At 45.4% G+C, this 20,958-nt stretch overlaps 3 protein-coding genes across 6 annotated transcripts in view; 1 reads left to right on the forward strand and 2 right to left on the reverse strand.

Annotated features, from left to right (window-relative positions):
* The window catches only part of trmo (tRNA methyltransferase O), a 5,865-nt gene extending 2,056 nt beyond the window's left edge, over positions 1-3,809 (reverse strand). Inside the window, exons 1-4 of the mRNA XM_017418457.3 lie at positions 3,595-3,809; positions 3,294-3,433; positions 1,740-1,914; positions 1,264-1,421 (exon numbers count right to left, since the gene is read on the reverse strand). Coding sequence (XP_017273946.1) covers positions 1,264-1,421; positions 1,740-1,914; positions 3,294-3,433; positions 3,595-3,683 — 562 coding nt within the window. The 5' untranslated portion in view covers positions 3,684-3,809. The remainder of the gene's footprint in view (positions 1-1,263; positions 1,422-1,739; positions 1,915-3,293; positions 3,434-3,594) is intronic.
* Positions 3,810-6,042: 2,233 nt separating this feature from the next.
* On the reverse strand, positions 6,043-9,645 carry hemgn (hemogen). 2 transcript variants are annotated; one of them, XM_017406574.3, is made up of 4 exons: positions 7,622-9,645; positions 7,352-7,430; positions 6,607-7,049; positions 6,043-6,524 (listed from the first exon to the last, which is right to left on the reverse strand). In XM_017406574.3, the coding sequence occupies exons 1-4, from the start codon at positions 7,797-7,799 to the stop codon at positions 6,412-6,414; spliced, it is 813 nt and encodes a 270-aa protein (XP_017262063.1). In that variant the 5' UTR covers positions 7,800-9,645; the 3' UTR covers positions 6,043-6,411. The 2 variants fall into 2 exon arrangements, with proteins under 2 accessions (XP_017262063.1, XP_017262054.1); XM_017406565.3 differs by having other exon boundaries at positions 7,340-7,430.
* A 321-nt stretch (positions 9,646-9,966) lies between these two features.
* anp32b (acidic (leucine-rich) nuclear phosphoprotein 32 family, member B) lies at positions 9,967-17,917 on the forward strand. Of its 3 annotated transcripts, none has more exons than XM_017406584.2 (7): positions 9,967-10,616; positions 13,454-13,603; positions 13,688-13,810; positions 14,056-14,245; positions 15,407-15,522; positions 15,607-15,682; positions 17,554-17,917. In XM_017406584.2, exons 1-7 carry the CDS (start codon positions 10,563-10,565, stop codon positions 17,634-17,636), a joined length of 792 nt encoding a protein of 263 aa, XP_017262073.1. In that variant the 5' UTR covers positions 9,967-10,562; the 3' UTR covers positions 17,637-17,917. The 3 variants fall into 3 exon arrangements, with proteins under 3 accessions (XP_017262073.1, XP_017262081.1, XP_017262090.1); XM_017406592.3 differs by having other exon boundaries at positions 9,969-10,616; positions 15,616-15,682; XM_017406601.3 differs by lacking the exon at positions 9,967-10,616 and adding an exon at positions 10,659-13,334.
* Positions 17,918-20,958: the final 3,041 nt, after the last annotated feature.

Raw genomic sequence — 20,958 nt, forward strand, 5'->3', positions numbered from 1 at the left:
GACAAGGATTCTAACGAGCCTCCATTGTTAGGAGAGTGAGAACAATTTGCAAGCAATCCAGCTTACATCACATCTCAGCTTTAAAAGCTCAACTCCACACTCTCTATTTCTGAATTGAGAAAGCTCCTCGGATGAGAAGCGAAACGTCTTTAGCTACAGAATAGAAGTCCAGTTGTTTTTGTTTTTTAACTTTTTTTTGAAAATACTACAGGGTTGTTATCTTCACTGCTGATGCTGATGATGATGTAAATTTATCTGAGCTTTATTTAAAGTTAGTTCCTCGTGTTCCTGAGGAGTTTGTACAAACTGAGATTAGTAAAATCTCTGCGTACAGAACTTGTGTAACGATCACGTTTCACCATTCCCTTTAATAAAGAAATCACAGAAGCTGACATCATTTCATGACTAAACTCATTAGCAGTGAAGTTCGGTGCCGATATTTCCAGCATGATTATAATCTGCTGAACATCGGTTTACAGAAGCTAAAAGCCACTTATTGAACATCAGGATAAATTAGTGAACAAACTATAAAAATATTCCCCACTCTTTTCCCACTCTTCACACACTGACAGCAACACCGCAGGAGAAATGCGAGCACAGGCTTCCAGCATCCGTAGTTTCAGGTGTTGCACATCTCGTATCTTCACAGCACAGACAATTGCCTATAGATGACCCCAAAGATAAAAGTCTAAGGAGGTCAAATCGGGAGATCTTGGGGGGCCATTCAACTAGCCCATGACGACCAATCCACAGGAAGTGGGAGAAGAGGGTTGCATTGACAATCCAACAGAATGGGCAGCACTTTGAACACATTTTATAAGTGGTGAGAAACTTGTAAACAACTCATGAAAGAATGAAGTTACGTTAAAACCAAGCACACCGTTGTTTTTCTTGTGAAATTTCCAATAAGTTTGATGTGTCACATGACCTTCTTCCCATTGAAAAAAAACAAAAACTGGATCCAAAATGGCCAACTTCAAAAGTGTTGCCATGGTCACCACCCATCTCGAAAGGTTTTCCCCCTCCCATATACTAAAGTGCCACAAACAGGAAGTTAATATCACCAACCATTCCCATTTTATTAAGGTGTATCCATAGAAATGGCCGACCCTGTACTGGCAGTCAGGAGGATCAGTAAACAAGCTCATCTGGCAGAATGTCACTGAGTTCATAACAAAACAACAACAAAACAACCGTTACATTGAGAAATAAAACCATTTCTGCGGGTTTCACAGTACTCAGAAACCTTTGCCTGACACTCACCTGTGACTCCCTCCAGCCGGGCCAGCGTCAGGCCCAGAGCGTTGGGCCGGTGGGGACTGCGGGTCGAGTACACGCCCACCCGCCGGCCGTCAAGCCTGGGGGGCTTCACTTTGGCTCTGGAGCTGGGCCGTCCGTTTTTGTGAAAGAGGAAAATGATCCTGCGGAAACACACAAAACGATGCGTCAAACCCCCCACATTCACCATCAATGCAGACAGATAATCACAAACATATGAGCTACTTTTAGCTTATTTTAGCTAAAGCTTTACTAATTTTAGCTGCAGTTTGTTCATTGTATTGTTTTGAAAGTTAATAATCTTCTTGTTTCAGGTTCTGTGAGCCTGACAAACCCATAAGAACCAGCTGAGAAGCTGCAGGAGGCGGTGGACAGCCGCCCTTTGATTAAAGAACAAATCCGCCTTCGGAGTCGAACAATCGACCCCTTCCGCCCGCCCGCAGCAGCCGCCTGCAACCTACCAGACGTGGGAGTACTGGTCCAGGCCCAGCAGGGCGTGCTCAGCGTTGTTGAAGATGCTCCGCCGGATCGTCAGCCGCGCCCGGGCCGGGCCGCAGACGGTGGGCTGTCTGGGGGTCCCGTTCTTGGCGGAGAAACAGGAAGTGATGTAACCGATCGGCGTCGTGCGGATGGTCCCTGGAAGGTGAAACGGGAAGGAACTTAACTCACAAGTTTCTAAAATACAAGGAGGGAAATTGTTTGATGTCAATCATGTGAGCCTTAAATATGATTAAAAGCAGCACACAAAGTACCAAATGTTGTTGATGGAAATCTCTCTTTAAGAGCAGGACAGTTCACTGTGGACTTAAATGGGACTTCTTTTTAATATTTTGTTGTTTTTCTTTGGGCTGCTCCAGTCCTGCAGGGGACGCCGCAGCGAGCGAGCTCACAGGAAACATTTGAAGATTTGTTTTTCACCGGATCCCCTTCCTGACGCGACCTCGGCTCGAACCCTGCAGCCTCAGGATGATGAGACCGTGCCACCGACCCCTGAGCTGGATTTTAATACAAACTGTATGAAACGTTCCTGCTGTGTTGCAGGTTTGGAGCACTCTGACCTTTCACCTTTCGCTTTTATGACATTAATGAGACAAATTTCCTTAATTCTGGGCGGTATCGCTGTTACAACTACGCACTGAAAGGCAGGCAGTAAAATGTATTTGTGTTCATTCGTCCCTCTGTTAGCATAATATCTAATAAACCACGGGACGGATTTCAACGAAGCTTGTAGAAATTCAGCGCTGGACCCACATCTACAACCGATGTGGCTTTTGGAGTCTGGCTTATTCAAGATGGCCGTCACAGCTAATCGACACGAGCCAACACAACACGAGTCATTTATAATTAATTTTTTACACTGACACTTTTAGTTGGCTTTTTATTAAAATGTTTGATTTTACATCTTAGTTAGCCTTTAGTTTAGTTTAATTTAGTTAATTGTAGCTTTTATCACTTCTGATCTGTTCAGCTGAGGTTTTTAAAACTTAGTTAAGGTTTTGTTAGCTTTTAATATATCTCAGTTTGGTTTTCCTCAGTTTATCTTCAACTTCTCTGTAGTATGACTTCGTATGTTTTAGATAAGTTTTAGTTTTCTGTCCTATTTAGATGATCTTAGCTCATGTTTTAGATATGTTTACTTTAACTTTATATTGCTGTGTGTGTTTTCATGATATCTCTGTGTTTTTGAGTTTTCATGTTTTGAACCGCCTTGTTGCTGAAAAGTGTGCTATATAAATAAATTTGACTTGACTTGGTTTCAACTTCTGATGTGCTGCCTTTTTTAAAAATAAAGTTTGGGGTTTAAATGACTGCAAATCATTACTAATTAATCTCTAATTCCTTTTTTTATTCAAGTGATCAATGAACTGAATAAAAACTGTCATGAGTTGTACTGGATGGACGGATGGACGGACGGACGGACGGATGGATGGACGGACGGATGGAACTTCTTAAAGCTATCTGGTGTAATCTTGCTGGAGCTGATTTATTGGTCTGAACTGAATCCAAATAAAAACCTTGCTCCAGTGCAGCTTGTGGTGATGATGATGAAGGTGTCTGGTCCTCATCTTTCTCACAGAAGCCAATCTTTGACACAGCAGCCTGCACAGATGTCAGGTGTTTGCGATGAGCTCTGACAGAACTGTCCAGCATCTGTCTGAGAGAAAACACACAAATAATTATAATTAAAAGGCCACATACTTAACAAGTCATTCCCAGCGCCCCTGTTTCGAGGAGGACGCGTTCAGTGTTGGGTTTATTAAGAAAAAATAACTATACATATATATCCATGTGTCCATGTGGTCAGGTGGTAATTACCTGAGGTTTTTTATTTCTTTGCGCATCACAGAAACCTGCTGGTTCAGCTTGTCGATGTTCTGCCTGCAGCAGGCACACAGCGGACTCATTTTTACCTATTTAAAGGAGGAAAATAAACAAAAAAGTTATGACTTTGTTAGCTTTCAGCTGCCGCTGCCTCCACGGAGACAAACACCGAGAAAACCAAACAACGTGATCAACCCGGAAGTGTATGGGATCATATGTTGTTGGCCAACCAGAACTATTCCTGCGACAAACAAGCTGCTGATCTGAGGGATTAAAACACCAACTCGGTTTATTGCACATTCATTATATGAAGCTATTACATAACTATTTCACTGTCTTTACACTTTATTTGTAAAGCGAGACGCATAAATATCCGACGAATTTCCTCCATATTCTCACGCACATCCATATTTCTGTCAGCAGAGGGCAGCAGAGAGACTCATTCACTGAATTAAAAAAAGAACAAGAAAAGAAAAAAACAGGATTATCTTTTTTTATTATTTTATAAAATGATATTGTATTTGTCTAAAAGTTAGAAGTGATTTAAACTATTACTAATAAGAGGAAATATGTTGATAACTAAAATATTCCTCAGGTTCACATTTTACAAATAAATCTACAAACACTTTTTTTTAGTAGTTTAAACAAAAAATAAAACAAAACCAGCAACACAGTCAGCTTTGAAGCAGCAGCAGCAAGAAGCTGAATGTTGTACAGAAAGAAAAAAATACTTTACATTACACTCTACATGACACTAATTTTAAATAAATGGAAATGCTGTAAAGTGTCATAAATGTATACTGTTAGGGATGCTTTAAGTCACCTATTATTTAATTGGACAATTGTTGCAGCATTAATGTCACTGCCTTTTTTGTACAATACAGTACATCTACAACTGGTTAGGTTTCAGGATTAATCAAATTTCAGAGCAAATCAACATCAGCCAACACAAAAATAGTTTCAGAAAGATTGAGCTTAAATTTGATGTGGTGGTAGACGGGTGAAATGGATTCCTTCATGGATTTTAGAACAGAAATTCTAATAATTGTTCAAACTTACTTATATTTTTATGACTGCTCATTATCAATCTGTTTAGGCCAGTGTTTGTGTTTGTATAAGATTGCCTCTTTGACGTGAATTTATTTCATTTATTCCAACATACAGCTGACGTTTGCCAAGATTTCTGAGCGTGAACCTATTTATATTCTGTACATCTTTAATCTTCTTCTAAAATGTCCTTTCAGCTCTTATTTATCCAGTATTATTCATGTGTTTCAGATGGGAAAACTTACTGTGAAAATACAAAATCAGTTCGGCGCACGGTATTCAGATATTTCCAAAGGTTTGGATGAATTTTGTATCATTTTTGACATAAAGACGTTCAGCTGGATCACAGGAGATTCTAAAAGCAAAGGAAAGTTTGTCACGATTTTTTGACCTTAAAGTGTTTTACATCACAAAACACAAGGCTCATTTTGTAAAACTATGTTAAACTACAAAAAAAATGTAGTAAACTGTGTACACTTCAGGGCAACATGTGGCTCATTGGTTGCAAAAAACTCAACAAACAACAGATTAGTTGGCTTCAAACTTTAGCACCTCACTTCATGTCCTTAATTTATATAATAAATCTAAAAAGCACTTGGGTGTTTGAGCTTTTTATTTAAATAAAAGTGGGAACCCTGTGGGTTTGTGCTGTGTCTTAAAATATTCAGTTTCTTTGAGTACGTAAAGAGAACAGGTTGTGTTTTGTTAACGTTCGTCAGTAAAAATGTTCGAAACGCTTCAAGTATGCCACATCTGACGATGCTTCCCGGGGTTTTCATTAAAATCCCTCCAGTGGTTCAGGAGATATTTTGCTAACAGACAGACAGACGCACAGAGAAAGGGTAAAAATGTTATCGCCCACTCCTCCAACTCGCGTTTGCTCTTCTGATTCTGTTTTCAACAATTTTCTGTGTCATTTATAGCTTTTAGGGTGGCAGCAAAGGTTTCCAAGACAGAGGTGAGAGCAGCCGCGTTGGACGGTTTATAGACAAAAAGACAGGAGACAAGACAGGAAGTGGCAGAGCGGAAGACGTTGAGGTTTTCCCTGGGAGGGACAAGGATGGACAGGATCAGGAAGGAGGTCATCAGAGGTCCAGCACAGGTTGAAGGACTGGGAGATAAAGTTAGAGAAGCCAGACTGAGATGGTGTGGACATGTGCAGAGGAGGGACAGTGGGTAGATTGGTAGAAGGATGTTAGAGACAGAGAGGAGACATATGGATGCAGTTAGAGAGGACATGGAAGTAGTTGGAGGGAGGACAGAGGACGCAGAGGACAGAGTTAGACGCTGTGGAGACGCCTGAAAAGGGAACAGCCGATGGAAGAAGAACTTTATTAAAACCGGATCAAATTAAAGCGCTCCACACTGAAGACACAGATGAAACGAACTACAATATCTGATAGAAGCAGGTGATTTTATTTAATGATTTTTTTTTTTTTTTTTACAAGTTCACATTTTAAAGAGTCCACAATTACAAATGCATTACTAGTTGTTCTTCTTAAAAAATGCAAGCTAAATTGACTGTTGACTAAACTGCAAAACACACACAAAAAGAGCGAGCTTGGATTCATAAAGTCTCAAATAAATAACCACACAGGTCTGCTCTGAATTTATGCCTTTTTAAAAACAACAATAACAATAATAATAATAATATTAGCTCAAAATATTTACTTTCTTCGGTGAATAAAACTCCCCCTGGACAGACTGTTACTCAGACACTTCTCGTTTCGCATGTTCTGATGTGACGAGTTGATTCAGTCTGAACTACAACGAACTTCCCGGGAGGAACTCGTGAGGCAGGAGAGGAGCGGTCACCGCGGCAACCGAGTACATCCTGTCCGGCTCGGGACCGTCCATCAGCAGAGTGTCATTCAGACCTGAGAACAAAAACAAAGATAAATTTTTAACAGGAAGACAGAGGGACGGGGGTCATCAGAGGGACGGGTCCACCAGTCCTACCTTCGTTGTCTCCCCTGTCTTGCGTCGGGGACACCTCTTCCTCCTCATCTGGACCCAGGTCCTCGATCAGCACCTGGTCGGGGACCTCCCCGCCTTGCGACTCCGTGTACAGCGTCTCCACCTGGGGAGTGAGAACCACTGCTGGGACAGGGTCTTGGGACGGAGCCGGATCTGGGACGGGGACCGGGTCCGCGGCAGACTTGACGAAGACCGACTGGAGCGTCGGCGCCGGAGGAGCTGGCTGCAGCTCCACGGCCTGGATGGACGCCAGAGACTGGAAGATCTGATCGGAGATGAAGGCAGAGGGGTCGGCGGGGCCCTCAAGAGTCTCCCCCACGGCTGCCGGCTCCGGGACAGCCGGCCCCTCGGCCTTCCTGGGCCTCCCTCTCTTCTTGGCGCCGCTCTTGTTTTCGGCCCTCGACCTCTTCCTCTGGCTCTCCACCCTGAAAGAGCAGAAGTGGTTAACCTCGGCGGCGGCGAGCGCATCGACTCTGAGCTAACAGGACAAAGTCCCCCGAGCGGGGGACCCGGGCTGTCAAAAGAGCCGCCGGAGCAACCTTTGCTTGCCTCTTGCTCCACAAACAACAGAAACTACAGAGCAGCGATAAGCAGCTGGAAGGAGCTGATAGCGAGCGCCACGGGCCGCGGACGTTTTACCGCGTCCGCCTTGGCCGAACCCTGAAAGGGCAGACACAGAGCTCGCCTTTGTTTCGTCTTTTTCAAACCAATTTACCCAAAAACCCACTGGTTAGTCTCCTTCTCCTCCGCCTCGGCCTTCCTCTTCCTGAGCAGGTCGCGGTCTCTCAGTCTGCGGCGGATTCCACCTGAAACACAGAAGCCGGACGAACCGAACGGTTACATGAAGCCAAAAAAATACACTTTGTTGCTGTGTTTTTTTAAAGTTTGCTCTTATTCGTGATAGAAAAGTAAGGTTTGTTCAGCTACATGTAAACAAACCAGCCGTCTCTCAGGAAAGTGGGAATGACCCCTAAAAGGGCGTCCCAGCGACAGTCACCTTCCTCCTTGTCCGGGGCTTTGGGCTCCGGTTTGCTCTCCGGCGGCGACGTCTCCTCCATTCTGCCCGCGGCGATGAATGAATTCAAGGGAAGGCGCGAAGAGCAGTGAGGAAGGAGAGAAGAGACCTCTGATTGCCGTCTGCTCCCGCCCCCCAGACGAATTATCTGGTTAACCATTACCGCCGAGCTGGGAGAGTTCCTGCGCCTCGGCCCTTATCATGTTTGTAAAGCTGGAGGAGTTGGCACGGTTCTGTTAGACCCGGACCAGGAGGAGGAGGAGGGTGGGGGGGTTGGTTTGTGTGTGAAAGGGGGAATGAAAATATTGCAATGAAAGAACTACTTCCAGGCTATTTTTATTTTTCTTTTTGCCACATGTAAACTTTCACCTCCGGGCGGACTTTGACGACACTTCCAGGGAGAAAATCAGCGGCGGCGCTTCTGCAGCCGACCGGCTTCCTGGAGAAGACCCACGACTCGGCCGGCGCTGCGGCTACCGAGCTGACATTCGGCGCGGTAGTAGCCGAGAGTCAGTTACCAAAAAAAACCCTTATGACCCTCTGGGTGAAACGCTCAGGAAATAATCACCGGATGGACGTCTGCGGCTGGTGAACTTTTGGAGGGAAATCCGATTAAAAATGGCCACCACAGCAAATTGTTATTAGCTGACGCAAAAACGGCTCTAACTCAGTCGGCTGTACAGAATATATTGAGCTAAACTTTGGGGTGGTAGTAGCTGAGGGTCATTCTCAACACAGTCTGAGCGTGACATCTCGCGTCACCTCAGCTTCGTGGTTGATTTCAATTAAAGCAACACTCCAAACGCACGTGTGTGTGTGTGTGTGTGTGATGTTTGTATTACTCTAAAACATGCCGAAGGAGCAGCAGAGCAGGACAGGAGGTGAGGACAAACCTGTCTCGTTACTCGAGCGGGGACAAACCCGTCTTATCTGTGCGAGGGTTGGGGAGGGTTCTCAATCTCCTCTCAGCACATGGAGGCCAGAGAGAGACGGACCAACGCAGCGCGGACTCAACCTGCAACAGTGTGTGTGTGTGTGTGTGTGTGTGTGTGTGGGGGGGGGGGGCGTTCAGTTTTAAACTGTTCAAAATACTTCACTTTATTCAAAGATATTTTCAAACACACTGATCAACTCCTCCGGCTTCAGCGCACCTGCTGCTTTGAGCTTTCAGCTACCATCCTGCTACTTTTAGGCAACATTTTAGCATAGCATTTTAGCATAATATTAGCTTTTTAGCTTTTAGCTGGTCTTTTGATACTGGTAGCTAGACCTTTTCTACTTTTAGCATTTAGCTAACATTTTGCTGGTTTTAGTTAGTGTGTTGCTACTTTTAGCTCTCCTTTTGCTCTATAGCTAGCCTTAGCTAGCTAGTGTTTTGATATTTTTGCCTTTTAGCTAACATTTTGCTACATTTAGCTGGCAACATGCTACTTCCAGCTTTAAGTGAGCCTTTTGTCACTTTTAGGTTTTTACTTTTATCTTTGAGCTAAAATTTAGATTCTTTGAATCAGTTTTTAGTTACTTTAGCTCGCTTCTTCCTGCTTTTAACTTTTTGTCAATTTTAGCTTCTAGCTAACCTTTTGATACTTTTAACTAGCCTTTCGCTAATTTTAGCTAGACTTTTGCCACTTTTGACATTTTGTTAACCTTTTGCTAGTGGTTGTTAGTGCATAGTCGTTTTTACCCAGCCTTTTGTTACTTTTATATTTGTTCCTAGTGTTCCGCTTCATTAAGCGACAACAACTCTATCTATCTATATAAAGCCCAAATAAAATCAACCGAACTTCATTCAAACATTGATTTCCTTCAGGTGTGTCTGAATAAAACAGCAGCTGAAAGCAGAGAGCTGTCAGTGAACGCACCGCAGGGCTGTCAGTGAACGCAACACAGAAAACTCTGAGAACTGAGGCACGTCTGTGCAGAAAGTGACCAAATAAATGAAGTTACAGCGCCCCCTACAGGCCGAGGGTGGAGCCGTGAGGCGACATGCTGTGGGTTTTTATGTCTCTAACCTTTTTAAAGGCTGCCTGATATGTTCACAGAAAGCTGCAGCTCTGAACCTGATTGTTGGTCAGGGTTTCTTTGGGGGGGACGCTCCTCGGTCAGGTCCAGCTGTCCCCCACCTCCTCCCCCACGGTGCCTTCAGGGGCTCGGATGTGTCAGGAAGTGGAGGGGTGGGGTTGAAAGGAGGGGGTGCCCTGCCCTCCACATGCACAATGCTCTCTTTGCTGCACACCAAATACACCCGGCTCACTTTCAGCTTTGGAGGAAAAGGGAAAAAAACAGACATTTTTTTAAAAAAAAAACAGCACTGAGTTTATTTGAGGAAAGATGCATCAGAGACAACAAATAAACATGTTTTTTTTTTTGCCTCTTTAGGCAACAGGTTTGAGTCACATTCAAAGCATATGTTCAGTCCAAGAAGCCCCAGCTTTGAATTTTAAAGTTGACCTACTTTTTTTTTTGGAGGGTGGGGGGCTCTGCTGTACAGATTTAAACACAAACAGAGAGTCCTGTCATGTCCCCGAACAGCCCAGTTGTCTTCGCAAGGAGTAAAATTGCACCACGGCAGCAGCAGCAGCAGCGCCTTTCAGGGGGGCAGCGTCATGTTTTCTGACTGCATTGGCCTTTCAGGAGGAGCGGGGGGTGCGATGTGCGCCTCTGGCCGCGGGTGGCGCTGTTGGGCGTGTATTTTTGTTTCAGTCCCGTTTCCCTCCATGGTTTCCCCTCTCTCCGACTAACTTAAGCGTTCGGCTCGGCTCGTTACACAGCCCTGTGTTCTCCCTCTGTAAGGGGCATCTCTGCCTTTGGACTGGAGCGGGAAAGAAAAAAATATATTACAGAAAATAAATAAAACAAAGCAGACGACAACAACAGGGAGAGAGAGAGAGAGGGAAAAGTTTGAACTTTCGCAGAGAGGAAGATGGACATGAAGAAGAGGATCCACTTGGAGCTAAGAAACAGGACACCGTCTGATGTGAGTCGTGCTTCTTCTTCTTTTTTGTTGAAAAATCAGCCCTTGCGACTTTTTCCCCCCCTCTCCCTTTGCTTTGCGAGTGACCTGTGAAGCTAATGGTGACCACATGGGTTTCTTCTTCTTCTCCTTCTTTTTTTTTTGGTGGTGGTGGTGGGGGTTTCATTTCTCCTTCGCGTCGGAGTGTGTGTGTGTTTTATTTGTAAAGAAAAGCAAAACAAACAACCGAGCACCAGCAGCCGAATCCTCGTGGATTGGGCGGATAGTGAAAGAGGGGCGAAAAGCGACGTTTCAACGGTTACTTCCAAACGGCGGTTACCCCCGGCCAGCTCGCGGACATTATCGCAGTGCTTTAACCGTTTCGCAGCCTCCTCGCTGCGCCCACGGTTCGGCTCCTGCCCCGGCCGTCGTAGCGCAATCACTTAACTTATATTTTTCTTTTTTTTTTCCCCGCTGATACATCGGTTAAAAGCTGCTTCCTCCGCCGCACACACACATACACACACACGGCGCTATATGCCCATACAGTCCTCGGAAGCCATGTTTGCTGCTAGCACAAACTGCTAAAATCGGCGCTTTTCTCCCCCCACCTCCTCTCCTCTCACTATAGCACAAATACACACCCGAAAGCCTAAATTAAGTTTGCCGAACGACGGGGTTCCTCACGCGTGTATCCTCACGCTCCCGTGTGTTGAAACGCTGCAGTCAAAAAAATAAATAATCAGCGAAAAATAAAAAAAATAAATCTACCTACACATCGGCTAAGTCGCCGTTACTCCAACATTAGACAGTAGATACAGATGGTACAAAATAAATATCCACTACCATTTCAAGTTTTTTTTTCTTTTATAAAACATACGTTTTGGCTAGTAATGTCCAATAAACGTTTCTGTTAAAGGCTTTCTCGGTTACACAGTCGCTATGTTTTCTTTTTGTCAGTGCTCGTCTAAAATCGCGTGTTTTTTAAATGAAGTCTGGTGCTCCCATTATTCACCGTCAGGCAACAGCGGCCAGCTAACTTACGAGTTCGTTCCCGCCATATTACCCCCCTTCCCTACAACAATCAGACAACCCAATGTATCCGACTGCAGGCTTTAAACTTTACATTTCTATGCTCTAGTAATCGCCACTGAGGCTACGTGTGTCATTTGTAATAAAAACATAAGTCGATGTGGGGGGACGGCGGCTGCATTATAACCGAGCCAGCCCGCCGGGGCGACACGGAGATCCGGTGCGCCGCGCTTCGTGCGTGGGCAACCGAAGAGTCGACGGTCGGCATTTCCGCTCGAGCCCATGCATGAATTAAAACATAAAGTTCCCCACATCGAAACATAAGTTGTCTGTTAACGTTCAAGCAACTGCAATTGCTCGTTCTTGACATGACTTTCCGCCACGGGAGTGCTCAGAGAGCTGCATACTGTAGCTGCTGGGTTCGCCATGTTGTCATTCTGTCGTCTTTGAAGCCCTGCGCGAAAGGAACCGTCTCCATCTTTGTTTTTTGTTTTTTTCCCCTCCCCTCAAAACAAGATTTCCGTTCTCCTCGCAACTTCGACACGAAAGCGAGTCTTTAATAATCTGGCAATTTCGGTCGTTCACTCGACGACGAGGAATACTCCATTTTTTTCCCCAGTCATGAAAGCTGGTTTAATCGAGAGAAAGAAAAAAAATCTTTTCTAATGGGTGTATTCGCAATCCTTTCCGCTGGTGTAATGGCGGGCAGACGGAGCTCTCTAAGCAGCTCCTCCGCTGCTCGGCAGCGTTTAAAAGGGGGCAACGGTTAGCCGTTAGCGAGTTAGCTCCCAAAAAAATCATTGCATTTGTCATTAGTGACTGCATCGGCGGGCCGGGGGATAGCTGCGGCTCGGCTTTTTTATTTATTTTTTAAGAAATAAACCGACTGTTCGTGACGGCTGAATAAAAGCACAGTGCCGGGAAGTCCATTTAGAACGAAAAACACCGTCTGTTTGAGTGTTTTATTTCAGTAATTCTCATATTTGACGGTTAACAACTTTGACGTTTTTTTTTGCCCAACGGTTAATTGCGCAACTAGCACGAGCTTTAACTGACTCGGACCAACTCCGCCATAAGACTTGTTTTTGTGTTAATTAAAGCAACAAAATTGGTAATATTATTATTATAGGTATTACGTGCGAATAATAAACTTTTTAAGTAAACCATTATCGCTATCCAACTTTTCCTAGTGTGGTTTATTTCGTATTAAACTATATCTTAAAAAAAATGAGGGGAACATTTATGTGTAAATATGCTAATTAGACGTCTAGCTAAAACGCACAAATTTGCATAAATTTCCCAAACTGGAATCTAAACGTCTAATAAAGCCATTAGCTAAATTCCTAATATATTTATGACCTTTATGAGTCTCAATAAAACTGTTTGCATGTTTTTAAAAACACTTGTACATATAAAAGACAAATAAAGTGTAAATTTATTGCTCTGCGACTTTATCTTCTTAATTTAAAACACAAATTGAAAAAGAAATTCCTTGTGTTTCTATCAGTATTCTTGGTTTTCAGGTTATCAATAACAACTTCTATAATTTGGACCTCATACATGTCGTCTTTATTTAAAAAAATAAGCTCTTTACTTAATAAATGCGCTACATTTTTTCATAAAACTTTCTTTATGCACAGTATTTCAAATTAAACTCGAAACTGTTCCGTGTTTGAAAAAGCTTGACTTATTGTTGGAGCCATTTTAGCTGTGAGTATTTTACGTGTCGGGGAAACGTATGTATTAAATGTTGTATATTTGTGGTGGTATTAATAAACACACAGGGCGGTCTTTTACATGATGGTGTCCTTTTTTTATATATTTTTCAGGTGCGGGAACTCGTCCTCGATAATTGTCGATCGGTGGAAGGGAAAATCGAAGGCCTCACAGCCGAGTTCGTCAACCTGGAGTTTCTCAGTTTGATAAACGTTGGCCTAATGTCCGTGTCCAATCTACCTAAACTAGGAAAACTGAAAAAGGTAAGGCCGCCCTGCGGCATATTCCCCTGCACGAGTGTTGAGCTGTGAGGCGAGTCGGCTGCAGTAACCTCTCCCGTCTTTCAGCTGGAGTTGAGCGACAACAGAATCAGCGGCGGCCTCGACGTTTTAGCAGAGAAACTCCCCAACCTCACACATCTAAACCTAAGTGGCAACAAGTTGAAAGACATCAGCACGTTGGAGCCGTTGGTGTGTATCTGGGAGTTGGCAAACCTCCCACGGGCTTTGCCCCAGTCAGCGCCGATGTTGTGTTTGTCCTCGTTCGTGTCTTGGGTCAAAATGGCAGCCATTTTGCGTTGTGTGTCGCAGAACTTTCGGTTGTTGTTCGGTGTGCTTGTAGCCGCTGTCGGGATGATGGTGTGACCCCGCGCCCCGGGGTTTCGGGTTCAGCGGCGGCCTCTAACCTCGGCGTGCCTCTGCGTCTGATCCAACAGAAAAACCTGGACAACCTGAAGAGCTTGGACCTGTTCAACTGTGAAGTAACGAACCTTAACGACTACAGGGAGAGCGTCTTCAAGCTGCTGCCTCAGCTCACCTACCTGGACGGCTACGACATGGAGGACAGGGAAGCCTCCGACTCTGACGGGGAGGTGGAAGGAGACGGCGTGGACGAAGAAGACGAAGGTGAGGCGCGCAGCGAGTCTTCCCATGGGTTCGTTTAGAAAACGCTGCATAGGATCTGTACTAAAAGTCTGTGTATGCCCGAAAGACGTAAATGGCGTACAACAACAAAAAAAATATCCAGATTTATAAAATCATGCGCACGCACACCTGTACCTCACAAGGTCCCGCCCCCCTGACGCCAAGATTCAACCATAAATGGTCGATGCAAAGCACCTCGTGAGTGTTTTGGTGTATTTTTCTCATGGTTACCAATGGCAACCACGGAGAAAAGAGCGAAGAAACAACATTTCACCGAGGCAGAAATGGATGTGTTAATGTGAAAATATCATTTTTGGGAGTAGTGCGTAGTGGCGTTACAAATAAAAGGAAGCATTTTGAGCAGAAATGCGTCGTTATCACGGTTAATCCAGTGAGTGGGACAGAGAGGACTGGGGTGAAGAAAAAGAGGTCAGATCTCAGGGTGGAGGCAAAAAGTAAGTGACTGATCGGCCGCCGCCAGAGCAGGTTGCTGCTGAGGGTCCGGCTGTCCCCAGCACCTGTGTGCCCTAAGCATGCAACGTGTCTGGAGGCAGCGTGCTGACAAGTGCTGTTCTGGAAAATCAGAGGGAAACCATTAACGAGCTGAGACAAATCCGAGCAGCGCTGAGCAGATTGTGTGACGTCGTGTCTGACATGTCAAACTCATTAAGAGAACTCGTTAATAAAAAGTGAACCTTACTGCCGTCTCGTGACTTCCTCTGTTGTTGGGGAGGGGGCGCCGCGGGTTGGGGTCATCCTCCCGAGGAGGAGGGAGATGGACGCCGTGCCTCAGCGCCACGTTGAGCAGCACACCACACGCCATGGCGATCATGGAAGTGTTGTCGTCCGATGGAGTTCGGCTTCAACTCCCCACTTCACCGTCGGTGTCGCCATTTCCCTCCCGTCTCCAGAACGAGCGTTCACGGTACGCATGGCTCAGAGTGGGCGTGAGGGACCCCGCACATTTTCCCGCCAACCTTTGCGTGGAAAGCGACGTACGCCGGTTTTCTAAATTGAGGCCCCCGGACCTGATGTTGCTTCAGAAAACGAGCCGAGTTCGCTGCGGTAACAGATAAATAAATGCTCGGTGTTGACTGAAAGTGACTGACAGGCTGCTGCTGCTGCTCTTTGTGACACTTATAGAGGAGGAAGATGAAGATGGAGAGGAGGAGGACTTTGATGAGGATGAGGACGATGAGGAGGACGAAGAGGAGGTAGAAGGAGAGGAGGATGATGAGGAAGTCAGTGGTGAAGATGAGGTAAATAAAAGTACATTTAAAAAAAGAAAAGACTTGGTGGAAGGTTTTACGATCTTTATTTGGTTGTTTTCTTGTGAAATGTTGTCACCCAAGGAGGAAGAATTTGGCCAAGATGGAGAAGTGGAGGAGGAGGATGAAGATGAGGATGAAGACGAAGAGGGTATGTAGCTCCTTTTAAGATGCCTTCACTCGGTTCTCGTTCTCTTGTTGATTTTAAATCTCAGATCTGTGCGAGAGTGTAATCTGAGACAACACAGAACAGTGAGGTATATTTTATGGGGTGAAGATGATTTTCAATTATTTCTTATTTATTGTTTTCACTGCTGCATATATTGTTTTTTCTCAGTTTACATGATTACCATTTCTCATTGATTCAAACAAACATGCTGTAATACCCACAACCGGCCACCGGGTGGCGAGAAACGCCCACATTAACATTAGAGACGGAGGAAGAAGAGACAGGAGAGGGTTAAACTTTAAACCTGCTGTATCAGGAGGCTTCAGTTCCATGTGTGACTGGAAGCAGTGAGCAGCAGCATAAAACACCCCCCCCCCCCTTCCTGCAGTCCTTGAACGCACCACAGCAAAGCACAACTTCGTGCTTGTTTAACTTTAATGTGGACAGTTTTAGAAAAAGATACAAAGTTGATTGTTTGCAGTGTATTTACAGTATATGTTAGAAGTTTTTTATGAAATATAACATTTTTATTCAGCTTTTTTAAAGAATTTTAGCTGAAATAATTCTCAGTTGAGGACTTATGTATATAAGCTACACTGCCAAAAGTATTCACTCGCCTCCTTTCACACTCATGAACTTGAGTGATGTCTCATTCTTAATTCATAAGGTTTAATCTGATGTTGGCCCACTCTGCTTCTATAACAGCTTCAGCTCTTTTGGGAAGGTTTTCCACAGGTTTAGGAGTGTTTCTGGGAATTTTGGACCATTCTTCCAGAAGCTCATCTGTGAGGTCAGACTGATGTTGGACAGAAGGCCTGGTTCTCAGTCTCTGCTCTAATTCATCCCAAAGGTGTTCTGTCAGGCTGAGGTCAGGACTCTGTGCAGCCGGTCAAGTTCTTCCACACCAAACTCACTCCTCCATGTCTTTATGGACCTTGCTTTGTGCTCTGGCAGCCATGTTGGAACACGAAGAGGCCGTTCCCAAACTGTTCCCACAGAGCTAGGAGCATGAAATTGTCCACAATGTCTCGGTATCTTGAAGCATTAAGAGTTCCTTTCACTGGAACAAAGCGGCCGAGCCCAGCGCCTGAAAAACAAGCCCACACCATGATCCTCCTTTTCAAACTTTACACTTGGCTCAACGCTGTCAGACAAGAACCGTTCTCCTGGCAGCAGCCAAACCCAGATTCATCCAGAGAAGCGTGATTCGTCCCTCCAGAGGACAAGTCTCCACCGCTCTACAGTCCAGTGGTGTCGTGTTTTACTCCACCGCACCTGAAGCTTTGCTCTCAGTGATGGAAGGTTTGGATTCAGCCGCTCGGCTCTCTATTCCTGAGCTGATCTGAAGGCCTCGTGAAGTTTGGAGGTCTGCAGCTGTTGACTCTGCAGGACGTTGGTGACTTCTGTGCACCATGAGCCTCAGCATCCTCTGAGCCCACTCTGTGGTTTTACGTGGCCGAGCTGCTGTCGTTCCCAACCGCTTCCATTTTGTTATAACACCACTAACAGCTGACTGTGGAATATTTAGAGGTGAGGAAATGTCTCGACTGGACTTACTGCACTGGTGGCCTCCTGTCACGGTACCACGCTGGAAGTCACAGAGCTGCTGGGAGCGAGCCATTCTTTCACAGGTGTTTGTAGAAGCAGTCTGGGCTTGATTTTATACACCTGAATTCAATGATTAGGGTGGGTGAGCGAATACTTTTGGCACTATAGTGTATCTAACTGTTGACTAACCCGGAGCACTAAAAGTTCAGGTTTGTTGTTTGTTGTTCCTGGGAGTCGGGGGGTGGGGTTGTGGTTTCGGCCATCTTTGCGCCCCTTTGTGACGCAGATTTCCTCTTTGCCTGCAGAAGCAGAAACCAACAAAGGCGAGAAGAGAAAGCGAGACCCCGAAGATGACGACGAGGACGACGACGACGAAGATGACGATTGAAGGCGAAACTGAAAGCGAGTCGTCCTCTCCCCCCCCCACCACCACAACACCACCACAAACCCGAACGTCCGCCCTCCAACAACTCCTCTCCCCTCCAGCTCTGCGCTCTTTTTACGATCAGGACTGTACGGACGGGTGGGCCGAGCGGAGCCGCCCACCCCTCCTTTCTTTTTCCTTTTTTTTATTATTATTTTAATTTGTTGTTTTTATTTTAACCCTGCAAGGAACTGAGAGCCACCTAACACCCTCCGCCTCACCCCACCCACTGCCCCCCCTCTCCCCCACCCNNNCCCCCCCTCTCCCCCACCCGAGGTTCTCAGGCCACCGCCGCCGCTCATCATTCCACCGTTTCACTCGTCGACCCCCCCTCCCCCGCCCCGTGAGGACTTTGGGACTGGTATCTAGTTTTGGTTCTGTGTTTTTAATATTTCGTTGAATGAATTATTATTTTTTGTTGTTGTTGGGTTTATTATTTCTTTTAATTTTCTTTTTTTTTCTGTTCCTTGTTTTTTTTTCCCAATAAAATTATTGCTATAGCAGCCGTGCAACCAGCAGGCCATGGTTTTTAGTGTGGCAGCCTGTTGCACAAATCAAGGTTGTAGCTACATTTTTACTTTCTGTATGACAAAAAAAACTTTGTAAATAAAATGTTAACATTTTTCGGGGGCTTTTCTGATTTTTTTTTTTTTTTTAATTATCCCCAGGGGATCAAAATTGTTTCCATCAGTGACACAGAGTGAGAAAGGAAAGAAAAAAAGACTGATCTTCATCTCCACCGGTTATCGGCTGCGTTTATTAACGTTAAACGTGATTTAAAATTTTTTTTTTCTATCCAAACTTTGTACCTGTCTGGTTTTCGGCTCCTCTGTGTGAAGTTATTCAGTCAAACATGCCAACGAAGGCAGATTTCCTGACACCTTTTTTTTGGCAACGGTTCATTTTCACAGAGAATAATCAATTTTAGGAGAACGGGGTTCATTCTATGGGCGTACACGCTCGTCAACAACTCGTCATCAGGAACACCTGTTCTGCTTGGTAGACACCTAGATGTGGGGAAGACGACCTGCTGAAGTTCAAACCGAGCATCAGCATGAAGAAGAACGAGGATCCAGGTGGTTCGTGGTGCCAGATGTTTCAGAAACTGCTGATCAACCACCTCTGGGGTTTAAAGAGAACGGTCCAAAAAGGAGAAATTATCCAGTGAGCGGCGTTCGTGTGGCCCGAAGAGCCCTGATGATGTCAGAGGTCAGAGGGGCAGACTGGTTATCGTCTCTGAACTCAACACGCCCAACCTATCTCACCTGAGGTCATGACTGAAAGGACCAGATCCCGGATCCGGCTGAGGTGGTTCGCTTTGGAGGTCCTCCAGGTACGTCCCACTGGGAGGAGACCCCGGGTGGACCCAGAACTCCCTGGAGGAGCTGGAGTGAAGGACGCCCGGGTTTCTCTCCTGGACCTCGGGGACTTGACCGCAGATAAACGGTAGAAGATGGATGGAGCCACCTGGGAGTCCACACACCGACCAGGTCATTCATCCACTGCGGTGGTCCCTGGTCCTGGTCCTGGAGGGCCTCTGCCCTGCGTGGTTTAGATGTTTCTCTGCTTTGACTCACCTGATCTGAATGACTGAGTCTGCAGAACCTGAAGACCTGCTGAAGGGCAGAGAAACACCTAAAACCTGCAGGACGGTGCTCCTCCAGGACCAGCCCTGTCCAGTCCTGGTCCTGGAGGAGCACCGTCCTGCAGGACCAGGACTGGACAGGGCCAACCTACACCGAGTCTGCTTCTTCTCAGCCTCCCCACAGGAGCCTCAGCACCCAGATTCAGGTTCTTCACCGATTAAACCCGTAAACCCATGTTGTTGTTGTTTTATATTTACTAACGTTATATAAGTGAAACCATCAATTCTCCATAAGTACGTCTCACACTTCACACCTGAATACCCCGAGATGCTACTAAATTTGACGTTCCCCGACATCTGAGAACAAGAGGGTCTGAGCGGGGTTTTCTCTGGATCCTCGCAGACGTGCAGGCCACGATGTGACACCTGAAACGAGCCAAATCTGGGGGAAAAAAAAACAAACAAAAACCAAAACAAAGCAGAAGGATATTGCAGCACTGAGTAGAAAACTGCAGGCGGCGTGTGTTCAAACCTACAAATACGTCCCTGACTGCACAGAAACAGCCTCTTTTTATGATATGAACTATTATTTTGTCTGGTAATAAAGATTAGCATGTCTGTTTAAACACCTGAACCTTCCTGACGATGCTGCAGTCGTATGAAATTAAAAAACCTGAACTAAGACAGCTGAGAGGAAAACTACTAATAGTTAGTTTCTACTAGCTGACCCACTTCATGCTGATCGAGAGGCGAGGGCCTCGGATTTGAGCGGAAACCTTTATGTGCAAAGATGTGGGAGGAAACCATGAGAGGAACGAGAGGTAAAGTCAAATCTGTGAGAGAAAATAAAAACAACAAGATTTTAGTTCGTTTTTAAACATTCTCTAGACTGTATTTGCCAAAATTACAGCTCCGGTTCTGAATGAAATCGTCCACTCTCGGTTTTGTGTTTTGAAATAAATACAAAAAAACCCCAAAATTAATAAAATTCAGTTGAAGACTCGTACATGGCCTCGGGGACACACGGCTCGATTAGCTGCTGCAGAACAAACAGATTTCCAGTCGTGATAATAAGAATAACAAAAAAAAACGAAAAGCAGCTCAACAAAATGGCAGCTCACAGCCGGGATCAGGAGGGGTTTGGGTTTTCGTTTTCCTCGCTTACACTCAGGCACACATTCACGACTTAAACTCCACCGACCCACTTCTACAGTAGTTTCGATATTGGAAGGGATAAAAACAAAAATTACAGAGCATAAAAAAAATAAATCAGCATTTTCTCTCGATCGCCAGCCCCCTGAACGACCGGATCGATCAGTCAAATGTTCTTTTTTTTTTTTAATCGATCAGCTACAAAAAGCATTAAAAAAAAAAAAGAAAAAGCTGAAAATAGATTAAAGTTGCATAGCTGGGAGGTGCAGAGAGGAGAACGGGGGAGGTGGAGGAGGAGGTGGGGGGATAAAAAGGTGCTGTTTTTAAAGTACATGATCGAAAAAAATCAAATAAAAAATTAATCTGTGCACCGTGAGGAGAGCCGACGAGAACGAGCGACTGAAGCCCCAACGCTGGCGGTCTGTGTCGACGCTCCGCAGCGCGGGGGGGAGGAGGAGGAGGAGGAGGTGACGGGGGGAGTCAGAACCTCTCCGGAGAACCCGGCAGTTCTGACGCCAGCAGTTCGTGGCGGGAACCCCCCCCCCCCCC

This window comes from Kryptolebias marmoratus, linkage group LG3 (assembly GCF_001649575.2).
Source record: "Kryptolebias marmoratus isolate JLee-2015 linkage group LG3, ASM164957v2, whole genome shotgun sequence".
In the NCBI taxonomy this organism is placed as follows: Eukaryota; Metazoa; Chordata; class Actinopteri; order Cyprinodontiformes; family Rivulidae; genus Kryptolebias; species Kryptolebias marmoratus.

Coding starts and splice junctions, on each gene's coding strand:
- hemgn (XM_017406565.3), bottom strand. CDS start 7,799: ATGGTTAACCAGATAATTCGTCTGGGGGGCGGGAGCAGACGGCAATCA. Junction 7,431..7,621: donor AGCCCCGGACAAGGAGGAAG/GTGACTGTCGCT, acceptor TCTGTGTTTCAG/GTGGAATCCGCCGCAGACTG. Junction 7,050..7,339: donor ACTAACCAGTGGGTTTTTGG/GTAAATTGGTTT, acceptor CTGCTCTTTCAG/GGTGGAGAGCCAGAGGAAGA.
- anp32b (XM_017406584.2), top strand. CDS start 10,563: ATGGACATGAAGAAGAGGATCCACTTGGAGCTAAGAAACAGGACACCG. Junction 15,523..15,606: donor AAGTCAGTGGTGAAGATGAG/GTAAATAAAAGT, acceptor TGTGAAATGTTG/TCACCCAAGGAGGAAGAATT. Junction 15,683..17,553: donor TGAGGATGAAGACGAAGAGG/GTATGTAGCTCC, acceptor CTTTGCCTGCAG/AAGCAGAAACCAACAAAGGC.